The following is a 24,054-nucleotide window of genomic DNA, read 5'->3' on the forward strand; positions in this document are numbered from 1 at the left end:
CTACAGGAACTCGGGTTCAAATCCAGCTTTAGGTGTGGAGTTTGCCTGTCCTCCCTGTGTCTTCTTGGGTTTCCTGTGGGTGGTCCGTTTCCTCTCACAGTTTCAAGCTGTATAGATTAGGTGGATTGGTCATGCTAAATCGCCCCTTTATGTCCCAAAATGTGTAAATTAGATGGATTAGCCATGATAAATGTGTGGGCTTACAGGGATGGGGTGGAGGAAGAGGGCCTCAATGGAACACTCTGTCAGAGTTTCCAAAACAACTAGCAGCATGCCAACTTAAAGGATAGTACACAGGAATTAGACTATGCTAAGGGTTCTGTGCATACTTGCAGGGCCGAATGGCATCTTCTGCACTGTCAGATGCAATGGATAATCGCATCCCTCTAATAATCTGAATTAACTGAAAAGAAATTTCATCTAATATCTATATAAAGGTGTCTCTGTAAATGTAATTGTTTTGAAAGGTCTGTTTAGTAAATATGAGAAAATTGAAATAGGTGGAAGTCCGAATCTGGGCATCACATCTGATATGCAGCTTCCGTTGGGATAAGCTGTCTTTTATTCTTTCACATTTCTCTAGTCAGTCTTCAGCATAATGAAGCCCTACAAGATTAAAAGCTCAGAGATCAAACCACTTTAAAAACCTACAGTTGATGTCCCAACAGTGCTGAGGTTTGGCAAATTCCCAGCATCTATTTAATAGCAAGAGAAGAAGACTGAAGACTCTGATGTCAATTATACTGCCCTCAACTAAAGCAACTTCCCACTGTACCTGCTACTAAATAATGATGGCTTATCCATAATTCATGTCCTCCTTCTGCTGTGCCTTTTCACTGTAATTCTGATGCAATGTCGTAGTCTGTTAAAGCTTAATGTGCCTTTTTTGGTTTTTACATGATTGTAGGAGCGCCTCATTTCTAACCCATCTAGCAATCTGTAATATAGCAATTCCTCCAAACATTGTGCATTCACATTTTGTTATTTAAAACTGGAGTGTCATATTTTAATTCACTATGAAATATTGCCAATAACATGTAATTTTTAAAAATCTGATATTGAATAACATTTAGCTGCTGATAGCTTTAGAGTGGCCAGTAGTTAACCTAATGATGTGAGAATGGGCACCAGTTTTTAGGCACTTGATGGGATCGACAGGGTACAAATTCTACCAGTTTAAAGACTCAGCTTGCTATTTTTACAAAAGTAAAAACACAGTTGAGGTTTCTACTGACTGTGCTCACACTCCTTGCTGAAGAACTGGACACATCATCAGGCATGCATAACAAATGTAAGAATTTGCATTTTGCGCAGTTACAATAAGATCTGAGACCCCATCACTGGTGTTCGTTTACTCTTGTGAAATTCATTCAGAATTTAAGATCAGCTGGAAGCACAAAAGGAGCTCATGCCTTTTATCACATGGCAGGTCCTGTAAATTACATATTTTTCCTACTTTTGTGCATATGATATTTACTGCGCTGGCAAGAAATATGCAGACAGAGCATGCAATTGCTGTGGATTCTTGAAATGAATTGGCAGTCAGTCACAGGTCAAATTGCAAATCAGAATACTGGCTTTGATTGGCAGATCAATTAAAAACTTGGGAGAGATTGTGAAGCAGGTATGTTCTAAAAGACAGTGAGCTGAAACATAAAGCATTGCAAGATTATTCGGTATCTGTCAGAAACAGATACAAATGCAGGGGATAGAATTGATCCCAATTTTAAAAATTCTTGTTTAACAACTTTCAGTTTTTCCATGTTTGCACCTAGTTTGGAGCTAGTCAATTATTTTCCATCAAATCACTTATCCGCAATTTGCCACAACTGTTGAAAGAAATCAGGGCTGGCCTGGGATTCAATCATGGAAAAAAGAATGAACCACTCATTATAGTAAACTTCTCTGTGATTCTGGGAGGCAGTGGCCTCATGGTATTATCGCTAGGCTATTTATCCAGAAACTCAACTAATGTTCTGGATACCCAGGTTCAAATCCTGCCATGGCAGAGGTGGAGTTTGAATTCAATAAAAAATATCTGGAATTCAGAATCTACTGAGGACCTTTTCCGATTGTTGGATAAACCCATCTGGTTCACTAACGTCCTTTAGAGAAGGAAATCTACTGTCCTTACCTGGTCTGGCCTACCTATGACTCCAGAGCCACAGTGATGTGGGCGACCCTCAACTGCCCTCGGGCAAATAGGGATGGTCTATAAATGCTGGCCAGCCAGTGACACCCATGTCCCACGAATGAATAAAAAAATTGAATAAGCATTGCAGGGACCTTTGCAGAAAACAACACACTGAAGTGGTGCAGTGATTCTGTGATGACATGCAGTATTGGAAGGACTTCTGGTATACAAGGAGGAAACCAAAGTTTGCCACACACAAAGGCATTTCATTAAAATAAATGAATCATTGCAGCTTGAAATAATGCAAATTTCCTGTGATGTGAATGCAGCCATATGGACTGATAATTATACAAGTGAAAAATAAATATTGTACACCTGTGAGTCATCACTTTACGTGGATAGCCACTTAAAGTCATGAAAAGAGCTCTGAGGATTCTATTCTAACCTTCATTCAGGATTAGGTGGGAGCAGATACCTGTTTTTAATGAACTCACCTTCAATTGTTTTATATTTTCAAGACCTAAACTGGAATATTGTAGAGCTGAGTCTTCAATAAGAAGTGGCATTCTGTGGGAAGTACTATGAAAGACAGATTTATTTTGCGATTAAAAGGAAAGGGTCGTTAACCCATTAAACTCATTTACAACCTACCCAATCATGGACTCAACTATAAATCTGATGAGGTCAAATGGCAGAAGCACGCCCTCTTGTTCAAATGTGATCTTTCCCAGATCTATACAGAATTGTGTCGCTCTAAAAAATCTGAATGTATTATTTCCTCAATAAAATGTATTTCTTCCTATTAATTGGCTTCACTACAATCCCTGTCCAGTTTAGAAGTACCAATCTTCTCGTGACATATCACAAACTGCTGAATAACTTGTAAAACAGTGCCACACACACTGTGAAAGTGTGTGTCCGTATGCACACAAACCAATTTATGGTTAAATAATTCAATCACAGTTTGTTGATTTGCTCTCAAAGAACAAAGAAAATTACAGCACAGGAACAGGCCCTTCGGCCTCCAAGCCTGCACTGACCATGCTGCCCGACTTAACTAAAACCACCTACGCTTTGGGGGATCATATCCCTCTATTCCCATCTCATTCATTTACTTGTCAAGACGGTCCTTAAAAGTCATTACCATATCCACTTTCACTATCTTCCCCCGGCAGTGAGTTCCAGGCACTCACCACTCTCTGTGTAAAAAATCTGCCTCATACATCTCTTTTAAAACTTGCCCCTCGCACCTTAAATCTATGCCCCCTAGTAATTGACTTTTCTACTCTGGCAAAAAGCTTCTGACTATCCACTCTGTCCATGCCTCTCGTGTTATTCATTTAAGTTTAGCCCTATGATGACTCTATAAGGCACTTCCTCGCACATGGCCTTTGAGAGCTCCAAGGTTTGTAGGTGGGGTGTGTGTCTAAGTTGCAGATTGCTCTATGGAGGCCACTACCTCTGACAGAACATGGACTTGCAGCTTTTGTCTTCAAAAACCCCTCCAGAGGAGGGGGTGGGGGAGGGGGGGTGCAACAAGACAATCCAAATGTTATTTTAATTCCCACCAGCGGGTATATCCTTCCAGGCAGCTGTAGATCCTGCAACTGCCTATTTGGCATATCATTGAATATTGGCTGCACTATCAAACAGAGATCATGCTGTTTGGCAGTATTTCTTGCTTTGTGATAGAGATCAAGCATTACCATCATGGGGAGTGAAGTTGACAACACCATGGGCCAGAAAGGAATTCTGGGGGTAACAGAGAGTCATCAGTTTGAATGGACTTCCATTAATCAGTTGTCACCTCTGGAAGAGGGAGTGATGTGGAAGGGGGTGAGATAGTGATAGATTGCTATGAATATAAGCTGCAGCAGTAACAGATGACTCGTTGTGACAGACAAGACCAACCCATTTCTCGGCATGATATCAGCAATAAATTGAAATAAACAGATATTATGGAATTCCATGAAGATCTTTTATCACAAAATTTGTAGTTTAGTAATTCCTCCCTTTCTGTATTGAATTTATTTTAGCATTTAAAAGTTCAGATATACTACAGTGTGGCAACCCTGCTGATATCTTATCATCATAAATTTGTCCTTACTAATCGGTTTCCAGTCTGGTCCAACACCAGTAGATGCCTATCCATTGGGTTCTTCCCTGGATCATTATCAATAGGCATTCACCTATAAATTTCCTTTGCGGCATCACTAATGGAGCAGGTTAGAATTTGCATGGGAGATCTCCTTTTCCTTTGCTGTATGTTTGGTGTAGGTCTGTGCAGATCCGAGAACAAAAAAGCGTTTACACTATTTCTTTGAAGTTTCGCCTGATTTTCTGTCAGTGATAACGAGGAAAGTCAGGAAAGCTACAATAATTACAGGTCCGACTCTCAAATTTAGGTTCAAAATTATTTGTTTTTCGCTCATGGGGTGTGGATGTTGCAGGCCATGCCAATGTTTATTGTCTATCCCCAATCGTCCTTGAGAAGATGGTGGTGATCTGGTTTTGTGAACCACTGCAGTCCTTGAGATGTAGGTGCGTCTGTGCTGCAGTTAGGGAGCTGGCCTCTAAGAACTCCAAGGCTGATGGTAGTGTTGGCAGTGGGGTCAGGTGGAGGGTGCAGATTGTTCCAGTGATGCCACTGTGTTACAGTGCAATTATCCAGCAGAACATGAACTTCCCAACAGTGGTCTGGCTATACCCACATCTCAAGGCCAACAGCAGTTCAAGAAGCCAGCTCATCATTCCATATTCACTTGCCTCCACCCCAATTATTCCACCTCCTCCTATACTAACCAGGCAGCTCCAGCTTTCCTCCCACACTATCTATCTTCCTACACCAACTCTGCTCCCACATCATCTCCCTTTCCACACCATCTCCCTGCCCGCAGCATCTCCCCTCCCACATCATCTCTGCTCCCACAATAATTACACTTCTGCCCCCCCAACCCACTCCCCTCATCCCACAGCTCCACAGATCTCAGTATTGTCTAATAATTTTGCTGGTAATATTGGATAAATAATTCATAATAACATTGTCTTTTGGTAGTTGTGAAGTGGTTTCACTAGAAGCCAAAAGAACATTTGATGGTATGAAGCTATTTGAAGATTGAGTACAACATTTGAGCCTTTCGTAGCAGCATGGTGGCACAGTGGTTAGCACTGCTGCCTCAAAAGACCAGGAACCCAGGTTCAATTCCTGGCTTGGGTCACTGTCTGTGCGGAATCTGCATGTTCTCCCCATGTCTGCATGGATTTCCTCTGGATGCTCCAGTTTCCTCCCACTGTCCGAAAGATGTGCTGGTTAGGTTGGCCATGTTAAATTCTCCCTCAGTGTACCCAACAGCTGCCAGAGTGTGGGGACGAAGGGATTTTTGAAGTAACTTCATTGCAATCTTAATGTGGGCTTACTTGCGACACTAATAAATAAACTTTTAACTTTAGTAAATAATTAGGCTCTGGCACAAGTAGGAAGGAGCTGAAGGACACTGATTGGGAGAGGTTGTTAGCAGGCAAGTCCACGGTTGGCAAATGGGAGGCTTTCAAGGGCAAACTGATAATGTTGCAGGAAAGACATGTGCCGGTAAAGAGGAAGAATGGGAAAGGCAGGATTAGAGAGCCATGGATTACAGGGGATATTGAGGACTTGGTCAGGAAGAAGAGAGCGGCATATGTTAGGTCTAAACAACTGGGAATGGAGAGAGCACTTGGAGGAATATAGAGAGAGCAGGAGAGAGCTTAAAAGGGGGCATGAAATGGCTTTGGCTGAAAGGATTAAGGAAAATCCAAAGGCATTTTACTCTTATATTAGGAACAAGAGGGTGGTTAGAGGGAAAATAGGTCCTCTTAGGGACAAAGGAGGGGAACTATGCATTGAGTCTGAGAGAATGGGGGAGATCCTGAAAGAATACTTTGCGTCAGTATTCACGAAGGAGAGGGGTTTGGTGTCGTGTAATGTATTGGAGGGAGCTGTAGATCAGTTGAAGGAAATATCCATTACGAGGGAGGAAGTGTTAGGGTTTTTAGGTAGCATAAAAACTGATAAAGCTCCGGGGCCTGATGGCATTTATCCCAGGCTGCTTAGGGAGATGAAAGATGAAATTGCTGAGCCTCTGACGCAAATCTTTGTCTCTTCTTTGGACATAGGTGAGGTCCCAGAGGACTGGAGGGTAGCTAATGTGGTACCGCTGTTTAAAAAGGGCAGTAGGGATAACCCTGGTAATTATAGGCCAGTGAGTTTGACATCGGTGGTAGGGAAATTGTTGGAAAAAATTCTTAGGGATAGGATGTATAAGTATTTGGAGCGTTGCGATCCGATTAGGGATACGCAACATGGCTTTGTTCAGGGGAGGTCTTGCCTTACAAATCTGGTAGAATTTTTTGAGGAGGTGACAAAAACGGTTGACGATGGGCGGGCCGTTGATGTCATCTATATGGATTTCAGTAAGGCGTTTGACAAAGTCCCTCACGGTAGGCTGGTAGAAAAGGTTAAGGCACATGGGATACAAGGACAGGTAGCTAGATGGATTGAAAACTGGCTAGGCAACAGGAGACAGAGAGTAGTAGTGGAAGGGTCCTTTTCTAGCTGGAGGTCAGTCACCAGTGGTGTGCCGCAGGGCTCAGTACTGGGACCTCTTCTCTTCGTAATATATATAAACGACTTGGAAGAGGGCGTACGTGGTGTGATCAGCAAGTTTGCAGATGACACCAAGATGGCAGGATTGGTGGATAGTGAGAAAGATTGCCAGGTGACACAGCAAGATATAGATAGGGTGGTATACTGGGCAGATAGATGGCAGATGGAATTTAATCCTGACAAATGCGAGGTGATGCATTTTGGAAGGAATAATGCAGGGAGGAGTTACATGATAAAAGGTAGACCAATTAAGAGTATAGAAATGCAGAGGGACCTGGGAGTGCAGGTGCACAAGTGTCTGAAGGTGGCAACCCAGGTGGAGAAGGTTGCGAAGAAAGCTTACAGAATGCTAGCCTTTATAGGAAGGGGTATAGAGTATAAGAGCTGGCGTCTAATGCTTCAGTTGTACAGAACGTTGGTCAGGCCGCATTTGGAGTACTGCGTCCAGTTCTGGTCACCTTACTACTGGAAGGACGTGGAGACCCTGGAGAGAGTGCAGAGGAGGTTTACCAGGGTGCTGCCTGGTATGGAAGGACTGGGTTATGAGGAAAGATTGGGTAAACTGGGGCTCTTCTCCTTAGAAAGACGGAGATTAAGGGGGGATCTGATAGAGGTGTATAAAATAATGAAGGGTATAGATAGAGTCAACAGTGGCAGGCTTTTTCCTAGATTGGAGACAAATATCATGAGGGGTCACGAGCTAAGGGTAAGGGGGGAGAAGTGTAATTTGGATACTAGAGGGAGGTTTTTCACACAGAGGGTCATGGGGGTATGGAATGCGCTACCAAGTAAGGTGGTGGAGGCAGGCAAGCTGGACTTGTTTAAGGTTTACTTAGGCACATGAGTGAAACAGGGATGGAGGGTTATAGGAGACGGTTTTAAAAAGGGTCAGAGCCTCGGGACGATACTGGAAATGTAGTACTACATGGTAGTGTTTTGTCTCTTTTAATCCACAGGTGTGTCGGTCCACCTTGTTGTCAAACGAGGGGCATGCACACGGTGGGTCGTGCGTGGACTGCTCTTGGATGTTCCGAGAGTGGCCTAGTACTTCACGTCGTTGTGTGTGCTTAAACCTGGACCAGTAGATGGGCACCACAACATCTCACTGACTATCACTGCTAGCTGTGCAGTTACATGGATTTGGGCCAGTGTCTGTGGGAGTTTGCGCATTCTCCCTGTGGTTGCGTGGGTTTCCTCCGGGTGTTCCGGTTTCCTCCCACACCCCAAAGATGTGCTCTTGGACTGATTGGTGTACCAAATTGACCCTACACTATTCTCCCCTGAATCTGGTTACAATAGGGGTACCATTTGCATACACACGGGGCAAGGTAGGTGTTGGAAAATGCTTTGTTAAGGTGGCGGCGCGGGCTCGTTGGGCCGAAGGGCCTGTTTCCCGTGCTGGGTTGTTCTTTGTTCTTTGTGTGTAATTTGTCATTGCAAGCCTGCATGGTATTCAGTTTCTGCTGTTAGCCTCATCGTTATATGTTATGTTATGAACGGTGATGAACATATATTTATTTGCCTCTGAATATCTTTCTTCCAGCACAACTTTGTGCCATCTGCAAACACTTTAAATTTTACTTATGAATATCATGAGCAGCTAACATTCCACAATTAATCCCTGGGATAATCGTCTGGTCACAGCTGTCCAATAAACCTTACAAGCATTGACCACAACTATTAATTTTCTGTTTTTCTGTGAGTTTATTGTCTGATTAATAGTTTCTCCCTTATCAAAAAAAAGTTGTATTTTTCATTGTTTCTTTTTTTAACAGGATGTGAGCAAATGATAGTCCACATCACTCATCACATGACCATTTTTGTTCTGTTGCGTCCTCGAAGAAATTAAGAATTCCATAAAATTTTAGATTTTCGTTGGACTGAAATTGTTTACACTTTGAACCATTCTTTTTCACAATTTTTTAATTTTATTTTTCCTAAGTTGATGTCAATGCGAAGTGTTCTTTACCTACCTTTACTTCTAACCTTATCTCCTCAAGTATTCTTGAATATGTTCATCTGATCCTGTTGTGTTTGAACATAAGATATAAGAACAGAATTAGGCCGCTTGGCTCACTGAGTCTGCTCCGCCATTCAACCATGGCTGATATTTTTCTTATCCCCATTCTCCTGCCCTTTCCCCATAATACCAGATCCCCTTAACATTGAAGCATTCTGCCTCTTACCAATAATTATTTCATATTACTCCATGTATATGGGCTCATCTTTAACCAGAAGAAAGGGATGTAAACGGCTGTAAAAATTTTTAAATTTCTACTTTTTGCAACACAGTGTTGATCCGCCTTCAAGACTTTTGGACCTTTGGTCTAAAAGCAAGGGCATATCAGAGACAGAGAGAAAAAGGAAATTGGGCAGTGTGCCAGTTGGAAACAAGATTGTTAAGTGTTTCCTTCTTTATTTCAGGTTAGTCGCATTCTGCGGAAGGGAGGACGCTTTATTTCCATCACATTTGCACAGCCTCATTTTCGGAAGCCGCTTTATGCCAAAAAGGACTACATGTGGTCCATCAAACACCAAACCTATGGAACTGACTTCCATTATCATTTCTACACCATGACCAAAGGAGAAAACCTATCTTCTGATGATCAGGAACTTGAAGATAAATGTTCACAGAGAACAGAACCTGAGGCCACAGCTTATCTCCAAATCACTGAGGATGAAGACTACCTCAATAACATTGAATTTTAATTAGCAAATGAATTCCAGGAAAGGATGTGTACAAGCCAAAATATAAGCCAATAGAGCATTATCAATGGGAAAATTGCATCTGGTACACTGGCGAAAGGAAAATAAGAAAGAAAACTAGATTGAGGATCTTTGACCTGTCACGGCATAACACAGAGGTTCTTAACCAGGGTGGGTCAGCCCCCAGATATTTACCAAAAATAATCAATGTGTAGAATGCGGGATAAAATCTTTTGAGCCCCACTCCCTTCATATTGAATGTTTACTATCACAATGATGCTTTCTGATTTTTGCAGAGTGGGACAAAGTGTTTAGATTAATAGGTGATTAGAGTGAGTGAATGAAGTGGTCAGGTGGATGGTGCCACAAGTGATGTGACCTTTGTGTGTTTGCCCAAGGGTTGCACAGCGTTTCAGCCTCTCAATTTGAACCCCCAAGCCTTTCTCGTCTTTTTTATGTTTTGCGGCTTTAGTTTTCTTCCTTTTTGTTAGATTAGTGATAGATTGCACAGACCCTCAGCTCCTTTCTCCCTCACGCTTATCTAGCTTCCACTAAAATGCATCTCTGTTGTTCCCCTTGTCTGTAATAGCCTCCTCTTCACCCTGAGTTTTGATATGGCCGATATTTTCTCACCCAATCCACTTTATTGTAAACAAAGAGGATTCTTCAGGTTTTCTCAAGACACAACAACCATTAAAGTTGGGGATGGTCGGGAGAGTTGTTACTATGGAATTGAGAACAGGGTGATTCTACTGCTCTACCAGTTACTTTCTGAATTCTTCATCATATATTGCCAGGGAGAGAGATTTTGCATCATTCGAGATCCAGTATCATCTTTGTTCAAAAATCTTGATTGAATCCACACCCTCCACCTTAAACATTCAGTTGCTGCACCACCTGCAGTGTGTAGCACCTATAAGATTCATTGCAGCAACTCACCAAATTGTCTAATACACCATCTTCCAAACCTGTGCGCTCTGAAAAACAAGAAGGACGAAAAAAGCAGATCCATGGGAATACCAGCACCTGCACATTCCTCTTCTAGTCACAAACCAATCTGCCTTGGGACTATATATATATATCACTGCTTCTTCATTATCATTGGGACTTTCTTCCTAACAGCATTTTGGATGTAGCTACACCATATGCACTGCAGTAGTTCCAGAAGATGGCTCACCCCCAACTTCTTAAGGGAATTAGGAATGTCAGTAATCAATAAATGCTTGCCTTATCAATAATGTTCGCATCCTATGAACAAATTTTAAAAAATCTTCAAACTGTATTTCAACTCATCCAAAATGGCTGCCTGTACCTTATTCCCAAACCGAGTCACATTTATCCATCAACCCTGTCTTCAATAATTTACATCGACTCCTATTTCCCCAACCCCGTGCTTAAATTTCTCATCCCCATGATTCAATCACTATATTTCCCAGCATCCATCCCCATCTCTGTCCCTTCTCCCATGTCTCTAAATCGTAGGGCAGAGTGAGCTGGGATTCACAAGAGGTTGAGTTGAAGGAATACATAGCACTTGATAGATTGTAAAGCTGCAGAATGATACACAAATAAGAAAGTGCAAGGTCACAAAAGGATTTAAACATAATGAGGAGAATTTTAAGTGTGCACTCTGGGGGACTGACAGTCAATAAAAGCCAGAGAAGAGAGTGATGGGTGAGTAGAGCATGATGTGGTATAGGACAGACTTGTCAACTAAAGGGCTGGAAGGGGTTTTCAGATATCTGCCAGATGTGACTGTAGAATGTATAAAATGCAAGTCTTGCTACATTAACCTACACAGCTTCCTAACAATTTTTTAAACACACACTTAAGAGTCAGGGATATTCAATTCATCAATAATTGAACTTTGCCACTCATGCAGAAGTGAAAAGGCTTATAGCTATAATACGCCTCTTACCTAAACTTCACTCTGGTGTCCAGGCCCTCACAAGAATCTACCTCGAAAACAAAATGTGCCATTTATGTTAGATTACACAGAATACATAGCACCAAAACAAGTTACTCAGCCAAACCATTCCATGCCAGTGTTTATGCTCCAGACAAGCCTCCTTTCTCTCTACCTATCAGCATGATCCTCAATCCCCTTCTCCCTCATGCATATCTAGTTTCCACTGTAATGCATTCCTATAGTTCACCTCAACCATACCCTGTGGTAATGAGTTTTATATTCTCACCATTCTTTGAGTAAAGAAGTTTCTGCTGAATTATATATTTGATCCCTTGGTGACTTTCTTATACGGCTGCCCTCTCGTTTTGCTCTTCTTCCCGAGTGGAAACAGTTTACCAAAGATAATTTTTTTCAAGAGAAAAGAGATAGACATTTTTCATTCTTCCATAATCTTCATAACCTCACAGTTCTGGTATCATCCTTGCAAATCTTTTTTACATCCTCTCCAGTGCCTCTATGTATTTTTTAGAAAAATGGCAATCAGAACTGTAAACAGTATTCCAATGATCTAACCAAGATGCAAGATACATTAAGCCTGACTTCTTAGTTCTAACACTCTAGAAATCAACTGTCGTGCTTAATTTGTCTTTTTATGGCCTTATTAGACTGCATTGCTACTCTTAGTGATTAATACATTTGTACTCTCAGATTCTGTTGCTTCTGTACTCCATTTAGATTTTTATTTTTCATATAATATGTAACCCCTTTGTTTTCCTCACCACAATGTAATACCTCACATTTATTTGTGTTGAAATTCATTTGCTAATTATATGCCTATTCTGCAAGTTTATTGATGTTTTCTTGTAATTTGTTACAGTTCGTTTCCCCACAGATTTGGTTTTATTCACCAGTTTGGTAGTTTTGATTCCAGAGGATAAATGTTAACATAAATGTGCACAACTGTGGTCCCAGCACTGATCTTTGGGTATTTACTTCCCACTTTCTGTCACTCTGAATAGCTACCCTTTTCCTCTTGCAGCTATCCGTTCTGCTACTTGTACACTGATACCGGGGAGGTGATGGCCTAGTGGTATTGTCATTATTAATCCAGAAACTCAGCTAATGGTCTGGGAACCCGGGTTCGAATCCCATCACGGCAGCTGGCGGAATTTGAATTCAATAGAATATATCTGGAATTGAGAATCTGCTGATGATCATGAAATCATTGTTGATTGTCAGAAAAACTCATCTGGTTCACTAATGCCCTTTAGGGAAGGAAATCTACCATCCTTACCTGGTCTGACCTATATATGGCCCCAGACCCACAGCAATGTGGTCAACTCTTAACTGCCCTCTGAACAAGTGCAACAGGATGGGCAATAATTGCTGGTGTGCCAGCAATGCCCATGTCCCACGCATGAATAATAAAAAGGAATTTAAAAATTCTGCATGCCCTGTCTTTATTCATCACTCTTTACAGCACCTTATCAAAGATGTTTTGAAAATCTAGAAAAAATTGCATCTACTGAACTACTGTGGTCTACTCTGATACATATTCAAAGGATTCAATGGAATTTGCCAAGCAAGACTTTCCATTTGCAAATCCATGATAATTATTGATCATAATATTTTTGTTTTCTATGTGCTTTTCTAGTTTCTCTTTGAGTCCGATATCTTTCTTTACATTAAGATGACTCTGCACGTTCTATCATTCTTCTTAATTATAGATTTAACTTTAGCTATGCACCGGTCCTCTGGCACTACACCTTTTTTTAACTAATTATTAAATATGTATCAGAGTACATCTGTCATCTCTTCCCTAGATTCTTCTAAAATGCACAAAAACAATCCATGTGGCCCAATGGGGGATTTATTCCCTGAGTTTGATTAGTATATTTAAAACCTTTTTTTATTTTAAATGTGTGTTATATCATTTCTAATCTCATTTTCTGATATTTTCTCCACCAGAAGTAATAAAAATTGGAAGAAAAACTATTTTTTAACATTTCTGCCATTTTCCAATCACTGACTGTGAGTTTATCCTACCGGTCCCTTTGTGACCTACTGCAATGCGGTTGACCCTTAAACACCCTCTGAAAGGCTTAGCCAGTCACTCAGTTGTGAAGAAGGCAACTTCTCAAAGGCAATTAGGCATGGACAATAAATGCTGACTTTGCTAGCCATGCCCACATCCTGTCAATGAATTAAAAACTAGATTCCTCTTTGCTGGGTTTTATGCATGTTGGAAAAGATTCCTGTATACATTTTTGAAACTTAATTTCTCTATCCTCTTTGCCTATTTCTGGTCAGTTAATTCCAGGGTAGTTGAACCCCCCTCTGCCGCCACACCCTCATGCCCCACAATTATGATTCAGTGTTTTCTACTCTTTTCCTTAATTTGTTTGCATATTTCTTCTTCCGTCTTACACTATTCGGTGATCTACAGATGACCCCATTGGTGCGATTGACTCATTATTCCTTAATTTTTTCAACATTCTAGACTATTTCTATCTTACTGAAAGCTATACTCATTGTCATCTCTGATTGCTCCATGGCTTTTTCCCTCTCTATTTTTAAAAAAATGTTACATCCTATAATGTTTCATCCCCTAGATGGTATTATTAAACTTCTAGTATTATTAAAAACATGGGCCTGATTTTACCATTGCGTTGTGCCCGTTTTCAGAGAAGCAAACTTAGTAAAGTGAGGTGAGTAGCGCGATCTGCGCCCGCTTCTGTGAAAGTTCCCCCTTTACCAAGGCCTGAAAATGGCCACAATCAGAACTGTGCCCAAAACAGGTGTGATGGCCATTTAAATGCATTAGTATGCATTTAAATTGACTTAATGGGCTGCATGCCCAACTTTACTGGTACTTCCTTCTTTACTACCATGTTTGTCCATCCAGAATTGGCATGAAACAGACATGCTCCATAGAAGCCCAATTCGGGCACTCCAGTTAATGAGGTAGGTGCCTAGCATTCGACGGCTCTCTGCTTGAGATTGGTGGGGCAGAGAAGCTGGGCCTGCTGTCATTTTGCCTGAGATTGGTGGGAGGGAGGGAAAGGGGGTCCACTGCCACTCTGCCTGAGATCAGTAGAGAGAAAGGGGGTTCCGCTGCACTCTGCCTGAAATTGGTGGGGGGAAAAGGGAAGGGCCTACAATCAGTCTGGGTGGTGGGGGAGTGGAGGAATACGGGGGGGTCAGTAATGTTGTGGGAGTGGGGCAATGTCTGCAGGGGAGGCATTATCCAGCCTGGGATGGATGTGGCAGGGGAGCAGCATTCTATCATTTTTTTCTGTGCATGCGCAGTTGGAGGCACAGATCAGAGCTGCAGGGTTTTGGGCACGGTAAGCCCTGCCCTCAGGCTCCTACAGCACAATTCAAAATCGCTGATATTTTTGCAGGCAGAGTGCATATGGGGGCACCTCAGAACAGGTCTAAAAATCGGATCTGAAACACTTCCAGTTTCAAGTCTGCCCAGCACTTAGGGCTCTATTTTACCATTTTGATTCTATGTGTTAGCAATCCCTACTCAATGTGAAGTAGACATAAAACATGCTGCAAAAACTCAGCAGGTCAGGCAGTATCTGTGCAGTTAACATTTCAGGCCGCATGTCCTTTCATCTGAACCATATCTGGATTTTTAGCAATATATCGTTACATCCAGATCCCTGTTTTATTACGGACTTTGTGTGCATCACCATATGGATAGTTTATTTTTAATAGCAGCTACTCTCACTTCCTCCTACAATTTTTTTTACCTTGCCATTTATTTCCTTTTGTAATTTAGTCCGTGCAATAATCACCTTCCCTAATTTGTTTATATTGAAGCTCGTTTCAGTTCTTGCAGATCTCTTCCCAACCTTACAAGTTCAAAGCCTTTGCCACCCTTGTCTACTGGGACATTGGCCCCCATTCTGGTTCATGCAGAGTTAATCCTATAAATTCAATAAATGCAAAATACTGCGGATGCTGGAATTTGAAACAAAAACAGAAAATGCTGGAAAATTTCAGCAGTTCTGAGGGGAGAGTCAGAACTCTGACAAAGGGTCATCTAGACCCGAAACATTGACTCTATTCTCTCTCGGCAGATGATGTCAGACCTGCTGAGATTTTCCAGCATTTTCTACTTTTGTAATCCTATCAACACATCTTCTTCCTGTCTCAGTGTTGGCACCAGTGGACTTCAAATTGGCCAAACTGTGTATCTCAGTCCTTATTTCGCAGCTTCCTAATTGCTTTTTTCAGTGTAGAGTCTGTTACTAAACTCAACCCTCATACTTGACAATCACATTGCCCTTTATTCTACCCACTTTCCATTGCAGTTTGTTGCAAAGAAGCATCAAGCGTAACAGTATTTTGTTAGTGTGCTAGATGTAATACTGCTATAGCCATTCTAATTCATTAAAAAATGAACAGAAACTTGACAAGAAATCTGCATCAGAACTGCACTTAAGCACCTTTTATGCTAATATTTGTTGATAACATCTGTGTCTGTTGAATCGGTAATCTCTATGCATTTCCAGCAAGAATCTGTGCAGCTCTGAATTTCAGCTGTTGGGATTATTTAACCACTACAGATTTTTTAAAAATCAGTATTAAGAGGACAATAGCCTGTAAGCAGGTAAATGTTATAATGCAACTCCAGAATCTACAAAATAGAAGTGCCGTTTGTTGAAAATGCTTTGTTGGGATGCAGCCACTTTCCAGAGACCTTAGCTGCAACCTTGCGAAAGTCAAAGCTTCATGATCCCCAGTATGCACGAGGACCGCGTGCAATTATCCAGCTTCAACTAAATAGCCTGGCTACTTTGGTGAAATACCGGGATAGATTTTCAATTTTGAAAATAAAGATCAAGCCAGTTTTTCTCAATAGTGACTAATCAGCCAATGACATGCGCAGGCAGCAAGTTGAAGGTCTAACCGCCAGGTCCACTGAAGGAGTCAGTAAATGCGCCTAGTTTGGGGGCGTTTAAGAGGTCTGTGGACAGGTTTATGGACGAAAAGGGATTGGTTTAGGTTAGTGGGTCATTGTTTTTTTTTAACTGGTCGGCGCAACATCGTGGGCCGAAGGGCCTGTTCTGCGCTGTAATGTTCTATGTTCTATCAGCTCCTTTGAAAAATGACCAGTGGGACAATGGCTACATTGTAGGTGTTTTAGTCCAAATTGTTAGCCACGCATGTATCGTTTATTTACCCATCAGCAGTTAGTGATTGAGCATTTAACCAGCCTACTCTGCTGCATTCTACTGTTACACCACTGTATTTAATGTTGCATATGGTGGTCTACCAGCCTTCCCTAGAACCGGCCTTTTAATTAATTATAACAACTTACAGGAGCAATAGCAGGTGGGAATCTAACAGGAAGGAAAAATCAGAGTGAAACTATATCAGGGAGTGTAGAACATGGTACAACTAGGTTTTAAAAATACTTCCGACAATTCTTTCTCATTCACCAAACAGCCCCATTTCTTCCGACAGACCCTTTATACATGTATTTTTCAACTCATCTACGCACACACTATTCCACTCAACCAACTCTCTTTATTCACAATAAATGACCTTTTATGATGCTTTTCTTGATGGTCTCATTAATATTCATTAAACAGCCACATGAGGTTTCTGACACATTTGTATCTTTTAGCAAACCAATTAAATGCTAGAACTACCCTCTTTTATATGACTACGAATATAGCAACTTGTTATATTGTCAAAACTCACAGAGAACGGAAACACTATCGCAGAAAGGTGGGGAATATGCTGTGCTGATGTGCAATTATAGTGTTGGTATCACACCAACTGGCATTAATGTGTTTGTCAATCTATCTTTGAAATGTGCTGTGATATTATCTCATTTTGATACTTCTAATTTTCTTCCATATTTTCTGTTGACATGAGGATCTAAGTCCTTGGATGCAGGGTTAACAAATGAACGTCATCTGCCAGTGCTTGATGTTAAAAATCCCTTGGACTATTTCAACCCAGACTTATGGATGAAATGCTTCTTCACCTGTTTGCAATGTTCCCATACATATCCAATTGGGCAGTCTGCAACAAATTTCAGGTGGGTATGTATCCAGAGCACAAAATTGCCCCACAGTTTGGCTATCTAAGATGGAGGTCATGATGATTGGCATTAAAGTCCCGCACCAATGAATCCTCTTCTGAGGTTGACACAGGCATATCAGACTGAGGGAGGTTTTGTACTCATCAGGCTGTGTTACATTCAACATTGAAAATGCTTAATGCCTTCTCAAACTCTATCACCCTCATCCAAGAGGACAAAGTGACCCCCATGCAGACAAAAAGCAAGCAAAAGATTACTGGGATGCTGCGCTCCATCTCAAACATATAAGCAAGCACTAAGAGCAATTTCTTAGATCAAAATTGAATGATGGATTGGTTTTGGGCAGCTCAATATATTAAGATGGGCTCAAGCAATATTTCACTCAATATTATCCAGTATCAAACCAGTATCAAAGTGTAAGGCTATGATGAGACCTAACACTTTTGGGTTGTAGTGCCCAGAGATGAGCAGATGAAGGAATAGTTCAATTAAGGTTTTCACGTAATGTTGGAACTGACAAAGTTGATGGGCAAAGACTTATTAATTCAGATTTGAATCCAGAGCAAGAATCATAATGAGGCAATGAAAGATGAATCAACGGGTGGGGGATGTGCCATGCACTGTGCCAAAGAATGTAAATATCAATTTGAATGAAGAGTTTTAATGGGACATGAGTATTTTTTGAAGATTGGGTATTAAGGAATGTGGTGAAAGTGAAGCATTTGGATTTTTTAAAATGCCATATCTAAAAGAAAGACGACAGATTTAATAAGATAAATTGCTTGCTCCTGTTCCAATCCCTTACTTTGAGTATAGAGTAAAACATATACACCTTCTACCAGCAAAATTAGTATTCCAGTTTGATTTCTGATAACATTGAAGTTGTTTAGACTATGATCAAAACAAATGGTGGTAAAAGGGTATTTGGGTGTAGTATTACCAGAAGGCATGGTGGCACAGTTCTTCGCACTGCTGCCTCACAGCTCCAGGGACTTGGCTTCGATTTACACTTGGGTCCCTGTCTGTGTGGAAACTGCACGTTGTCTACGTGGGTTTCCTCTTGGTACTCCTGTTTCCTTCCACAGTCTGAAAGACCCCCCTGGATAGATGAGTTGGCCATGTTAAGTTCTCCCTCAGTGTACCTGAAAAGGTGCCGGAGTGTGGCGATTCCCAGATTTTCACAGTAACGTCATTGCAGCGTTAACGCAAGTTTACTTGTGACCTTAATAAATAAACTTGAACTTTTTTCCTCCTGTTTGTAATACTTCCATATTCTCCTGAAAACAGTGAAGTGAGAAGGTCTTGGTAATCAACTATTTCACAGTCAAATTACTATGCAGAGAATTGAATTGTGAATTTGCCTGCTTTCCCAGGATTGATACCCTTCCCTCATGTGGACTCTGCTTTTATCCAGAAATGAGAGACATGCATTGTTGGAATTTCCACAATTTGGGTACAATGGTGACGGTGACTTCAGCTGTCATTGGATGGGGCCCCTTGACCAATATTTGAGCTGACACCCTATAGCGGATTTCATTGCCGTTGGCACTGCTATTTTTTTTAAATTAACTAAACATTTATCCCCTTTGGGCCAAAAATGGATGAAAATAAACACCAAATTTGCACAAATGATGACCAACGGTAATTGTAATTTGCACGCCTTCATTTTCTTTTATTTATATGCAAATAAAGGCATAATGTCACTCCGCCGGGAATGGTCCACACCGCCTCGATTTTATTGCGCATGATGTAATTAGAACTCAGTTATCAGGTTTTAAAATTCAATTATGCTGCAATATTAATCACACGCTTAAAACCAATATCATTTCAGCATGCATCATTGTTAAATATTCATTAACTGCGATGTTGTTCGGGAAAAATGAAAGTCACCCTACTTTTAAACTGGGTGCTCATCACCCAAAGTGAGAGATAATTGCATCAGATTTAATTTCAAATTGTATCGCTAATCACCTTCAAACCGTGTTTTGATTCCCTGCATCCCGTTAGCGTTCCCTTTATAAGGGTTCGATGATTTGTATTCAGCCCAAGGATTGCTGCCGGCCAGTTATTTCAATGTTGCTGGGATTAATTTAGATAAGGACGATTAGGGAAACCCAGAAAAATACATGTTGTCAGCAAACAACTGACGATGTGCGAGGACAGAACTCTGCAGTGAGACTAGACCTTATCCGACTCAGAAGCCATGTATTATTCCACTGATTGACTTCCTGATGTTCTAACCACAACTGCGATCGATAGTCGAGATGAGTCATTGGTTTCTCCTGGAATATAGTTAGTTACACCTAGAATGCTATGGACATTTAGTGACCAATTATCCCAGACTTTCCTTGATGAAAGAAATGTATTTGGTGGATGAGAACAGTGGGCAATGAAAAGGAAGACAATATTAAAGTACAGGTTACATATCCATAAACCGTTCAGGATAATGTCACTTTAAAATAAAGAAAACTGCGCCGATTCTACCAGTCGATGGTTCGTTTGTAGTTGTAGCTTACAGTTGTATGGATGCGGTTGTTGTATACTAAAAGAATTTTTAAAAATCAAAATTTAAAAATTCTTCATTCGAAATGCGATGCAGACACAATGAGAAAACCAGCCAATTTGTGTCCTTACAGCCTTCAACCATTTATTTGTTCACCAAATACAGTGAAAATGGTCATAAAATGTACAATGAGTCATTCTTAGAATGTCATTACAATTTTTTTGCTTTTATATATCCTTGGAATGATTGTTTCCATTATTTAAAATTACGCCTCATGTTAACATGCACATTTAACGATAGTAAGCTTCATAAAAGAATGTTACAAAATTAAATTAAAAAAAACACAGCTTCAGAATACTCCAAAAAGAGAAGTCAATGTTAACAGCGCATCATTTTAAACATCTTTAAACAGTGCATTAGTTTTCCCCATAAACCTTCAGATTTCACTAATCCAGTAGCAATGGTTATTCACAATATAGATTTTAAATACAGATTTTTTTTTAGCATTGATGTGTGCAAATAAACAAAAATAAATTAAAAAAAACAAAAAAGTCCCTAGAAGACTAAGAGGTTCATAAATAACATTCAATAAGTCTCTTCCTAATGCTGACACACAATCGACCACAATCAGTCAATGAGTCTCCGGTCTTATACATCCTTTACAAAAAATACAAACATTTTGTAATGCAATACAATACATAGACTAGCATTTTGTTTTACAAAGATTTAGATATAAAAATACAAGTACGAAGAATTCCATTAGAAAGAAGCGTGCCAAACTGTTAATGACTGCTGGCACCGATATTGGCACCGTGATCGGAAGCTCATGCAACAGGATGAATTTTAATATGTCTATTTTGATGCAACAAAAAAAATCCCTTCCTTTCTGCTCGTTGTCCCTTGCTTTCATTCTTTCTGCCACCGAGTCGCTTTTGCTAGCTGTCGTCTCCGATCAACCGCCCTGTTTGTGGTTAAGTCCGAATGTGATGGTTGTGAATTGCAGCGCTCGGGAATCTGCGTGCAGTGGCGGAGAGGAGCTGGGTGTTGTTGTTGCTGCAATTGACCTGCTCCTCCATCTCTCCCTTGTGCCTTCACTTGGAGATTGAAATTCTGAAATGGACAGCTACTCTGATCTGTTGTGTACCTTGGATAAACCGAATGGTGCCGATGTCGACAGCTCCTCAATTTGTGTGCATTTGTTTGGATTGGAGATTCGCCAGCAAGCCCCAAAATCTCTCTGGACAATCCATAAACGCATGCACAGCCCAAAAAAGTGCTTTAAAATAGTTTTTGTTTTCTCTTTTTTTAAAAAAAAGTTTGGGAGTCAGGATAGCACCGTTTCCGATTACACTCCAGACGAAGTTTTGTCTTCTCTTCCCTTCAGGACATCATCTATTCTGTCATCTTCGATAACAACTGTAAAGCAATTACATGCAATTTAGCATCTACAGACAGTACACACCTCCATTTCGTACATGGCCAAACTGAGACATATCAACAAAGATGTTGACCTTCAATGCACCTTACCAGGAGAGGGGGAAATATTCGCCCCCATGCATCATATTGTTGTCAAAGCAAAGATGTGCCACTGTAATTTTCTAACACTGACCCTCAATATTACAGAAGTGTACTGCTTTGTCAACAAACACGCGGAAGTTTGTTTTGATGCTATGCGAAATTCTCCGCCAGTTCACACATTTGTTCTCCAGTCCTCACAAATATTAATCTGACATTTTAATTACAATTTAAAAAAAAAATTCTGGATCAGACAACGGGAGGGCTAACCGGAACATCTGCCCAGCGAAATGTCTGCATTTCGGTTTTCCGCTGATCAAGTTGGAATTAAGTGAACTCACCGAGGGCAGGAAGAAAAAATGTCTTAAGCATCTTTTAGAAAATTCGCAGCTACCTCTGCGTGACTGGCGAGGATTGGAAACTGAAACGGATGGAAATCTGTCTCTCTTTTGCGATTTTGATACTAAAAAGGATGAAATGGGTTCTGAAGTAAAATCAAAATGCTGGAAAAACTCAGCCGGTCTGGCATCATCTGTGAAGAGAGAGGGACAACAGAGAAGTTTCGAATCTAATCTGTTAAGGAAAAATCCGATATATTTCGCAGATATATTGAATTCTGTTCATGATGCTGTAAGTGGGTCTTTTGGGTGCATGATGCTGTAAGTGTGGATCTGCGATTCTGAATAATACATGAAATTTGGTCTGGGAAGAAATGTGCAAGAGGATTATTTTGACATGGTGCGAATCTGCTCATTCTAGGCTAAATATTGGAGCTTGGATCTGAGAATGAAAAAAAAAGCGTCAAAGCAGACTAGAGATCTGGAATTTCCAGAGAGTTGGAAATAATCTGGATTCAATGTCCAAATTGATGATCGGAGCAAAAGACGCAGCGAAACGACATGATGTGCATAATAAAAGGCAACAAATCCAACTCAATAAACGGATGGATGAAAATGATATTTACCTCGCGGTAAAGCAGATTAAAAAATCGCACTGAACATTCATTACATCTAAATGTTAAATATAATTCAATTCAACAATAAATGAGGAGAGACAGGAGTTTGGAACGTGAGGGTTGTTTTTAAGTAGTGGGAAGGTGGCAAGGTTTACAATATGTGTGTAATCAATATTCTATAGATCACACACAAACAAGAGTGAAATGCGATATTTTTGTCAAAGAGATATGATAAATATCACTGTTTCACCAACGGGAAGTACCCATTTCACTGCCTAGATCTGGATTAAACTCGCAAATAATCATTTTGACGAAACGCCGAGATTTGCAATCTATTGACATTTTAAAAAAGCATCTAAGCTGCAATGGAACAACTGGAGTGTGCAGCAACATCCAGAGCAACAGTTTTACAGTTAAGCGAATGTTTGCGCTTTCTTTACCTCGCTTGGCTCGGCCGATCTGCGCCAGTTTGGGGGGTCTCTTGGGCTGGGAGCCCCCAAAGAAGGTGTTGGTGTCCTGGAGGCGACAGCTGAAGGAGAGCTGACCCACCTCGCCCTCGCCGCCGAAATGAGCCATCTTCTCCTCGCTGTAGGGCAGAATCTCCGACATAGTGCCTCCAAGAGAAGGAAAGCAAAGGAAGGGGAGAAAAAAAAGCAATGTCCCGGAAATTCACCGACTGAAAGCACAAATTGCACGAGGTGGGTCTGTTTCGGGGGGTAATCCTGGCGTTGACTGGCTCTCGGTTAGCTGAGGGTTCTTTTGTTTTTGCTGTTTGTCCCCGCCGGTGATGCTTCTGGAGATGTTGTTGTCTTCCCTTTCCCTGTGTGGAGAGAGCTCTGGAGAGAGCCGGGGAGCCCACTGCCAACATAAAGGAACTCCGAGCGGAAGAATGAAGTCATCCATCCGGGCAAGAAGTGATGTAGAAAAAGCCTAATTATCATCACTCTCCTCCTACCCCAGGCTGGGAGAGGAGATACTGACATCCACCGGCAGGGTTCGAATTGCAATCTCCAAGCCACCCCATTCAAAGGCCGTACAGTCTCTCTCTGCAGAAAAAAGGAGTGAAAAGTCTGACAACACCAGGTTTTAGTCCAACCTAGGTTGGACTAAAACCTGGTGTTGTCAGACTTTTCACTGTGTTTACGCCAGTCCAACGCCGGCATACCCACATCAGAAAAAAGGACACAGGCTTGTGTTTTTGTCCTGTAAAATATGCCCTCCCCTCCTCCAAAAAAAAGCCAAACCAAAACAGTCTCAGGCAACCCTTAGTCCAAAACCATCCCACACAACCTTTAGTCCAACTAGACTTTGCAATAGTTAGTTCTCAATAATGAAAGAACAACCTATATTCCAACAGCCACATTCACCATTTTTAAAACGTTTTGTACTCTTTCAGGTGGAACATATCTCAAATCCTCCAAGATTCGTCTTCAGTGATGGATTTCTCTAACATCTTAAGAATTAACTCCTTGTTTACGTGCACCGTCCCGTCCACTCCTACAACTGTCATTTATTTTAATATTTGCATTAAATTAATTGTATCAATTTTCACGTGTTCTATTTTCAGTGGACAGCAACCTTCAAGAACTAATGACAAGATGCCAATCTGAGGGAGTGACCGTT

The 24,054-nt window shown here is 41.0% G+C and overlaps 2 protein-coding genes across 2 annotated transcripts in view; one reads left to right on the forward strand and one right to left on the reverse strand.

The window, feature by feature from the left end:
* Window positions 1-12,241, forward strand: part of ece2a (endothelin converting enzyme 2a) — a 286,954-nt gene extending 274,713 nt beyond the window's left edge. The window contains exon 3 of the mRNA XM_080185818.1: window positions 9,201-12,241. Coding sequence (XP_080041944.1) covers window positions 9,201-9,485 — 285 coding nt within the window. The 3' untranslated portion in view covers window positions 9,486-12,241. The remainder of the gene's footprint in view (window positions 1-9,200) is intronic.
* Window positions 12,242-20,079: 7,838 nt separating this feature from the next.
* On the reverse strand, window positions 20,080-23,326 carry camk2n2a (calcium/calmodulin-dependent protein kinase II inhibitor 2a). The gene is made up of 2 exons (XM_080185819.1): window positions 22,872-23,326; window positions 20,080-21,377 (listed from the first exon to the last, which is right to left on the reverse strand). The coding sequence occupies exons 1-2, from the start codon at window positions 23,038-23,040 to the stop codon at window positions 21,307-21,309; spliced, it is 240 nt and encodes a 79-aa protein (XP_080041945.1). The 5' UTR covers window positions 23,041-23,326; the 3' UTR covers window positions 20,080-21,306.
* Window positions 23,327-24,054: the final 728 nt, after the last annotated feature.

Source organism: Carcharhinus amblyrhynchos, chromosome 3 (assembly GCF_965287045.1).
Source record: "Carcharhinus amblyrhynchos chromosome 3, sCarAmb.v2.hapA, whole genome shotgun sequence".
NCBI classification, from domain to species: Eukaryota; Metazoa; Chordata; class Chondrichthyes; order Carcharhiniformes; family Carcharhinidae; genus Carcharhinus; species Carcharhinus amblyrhynchos.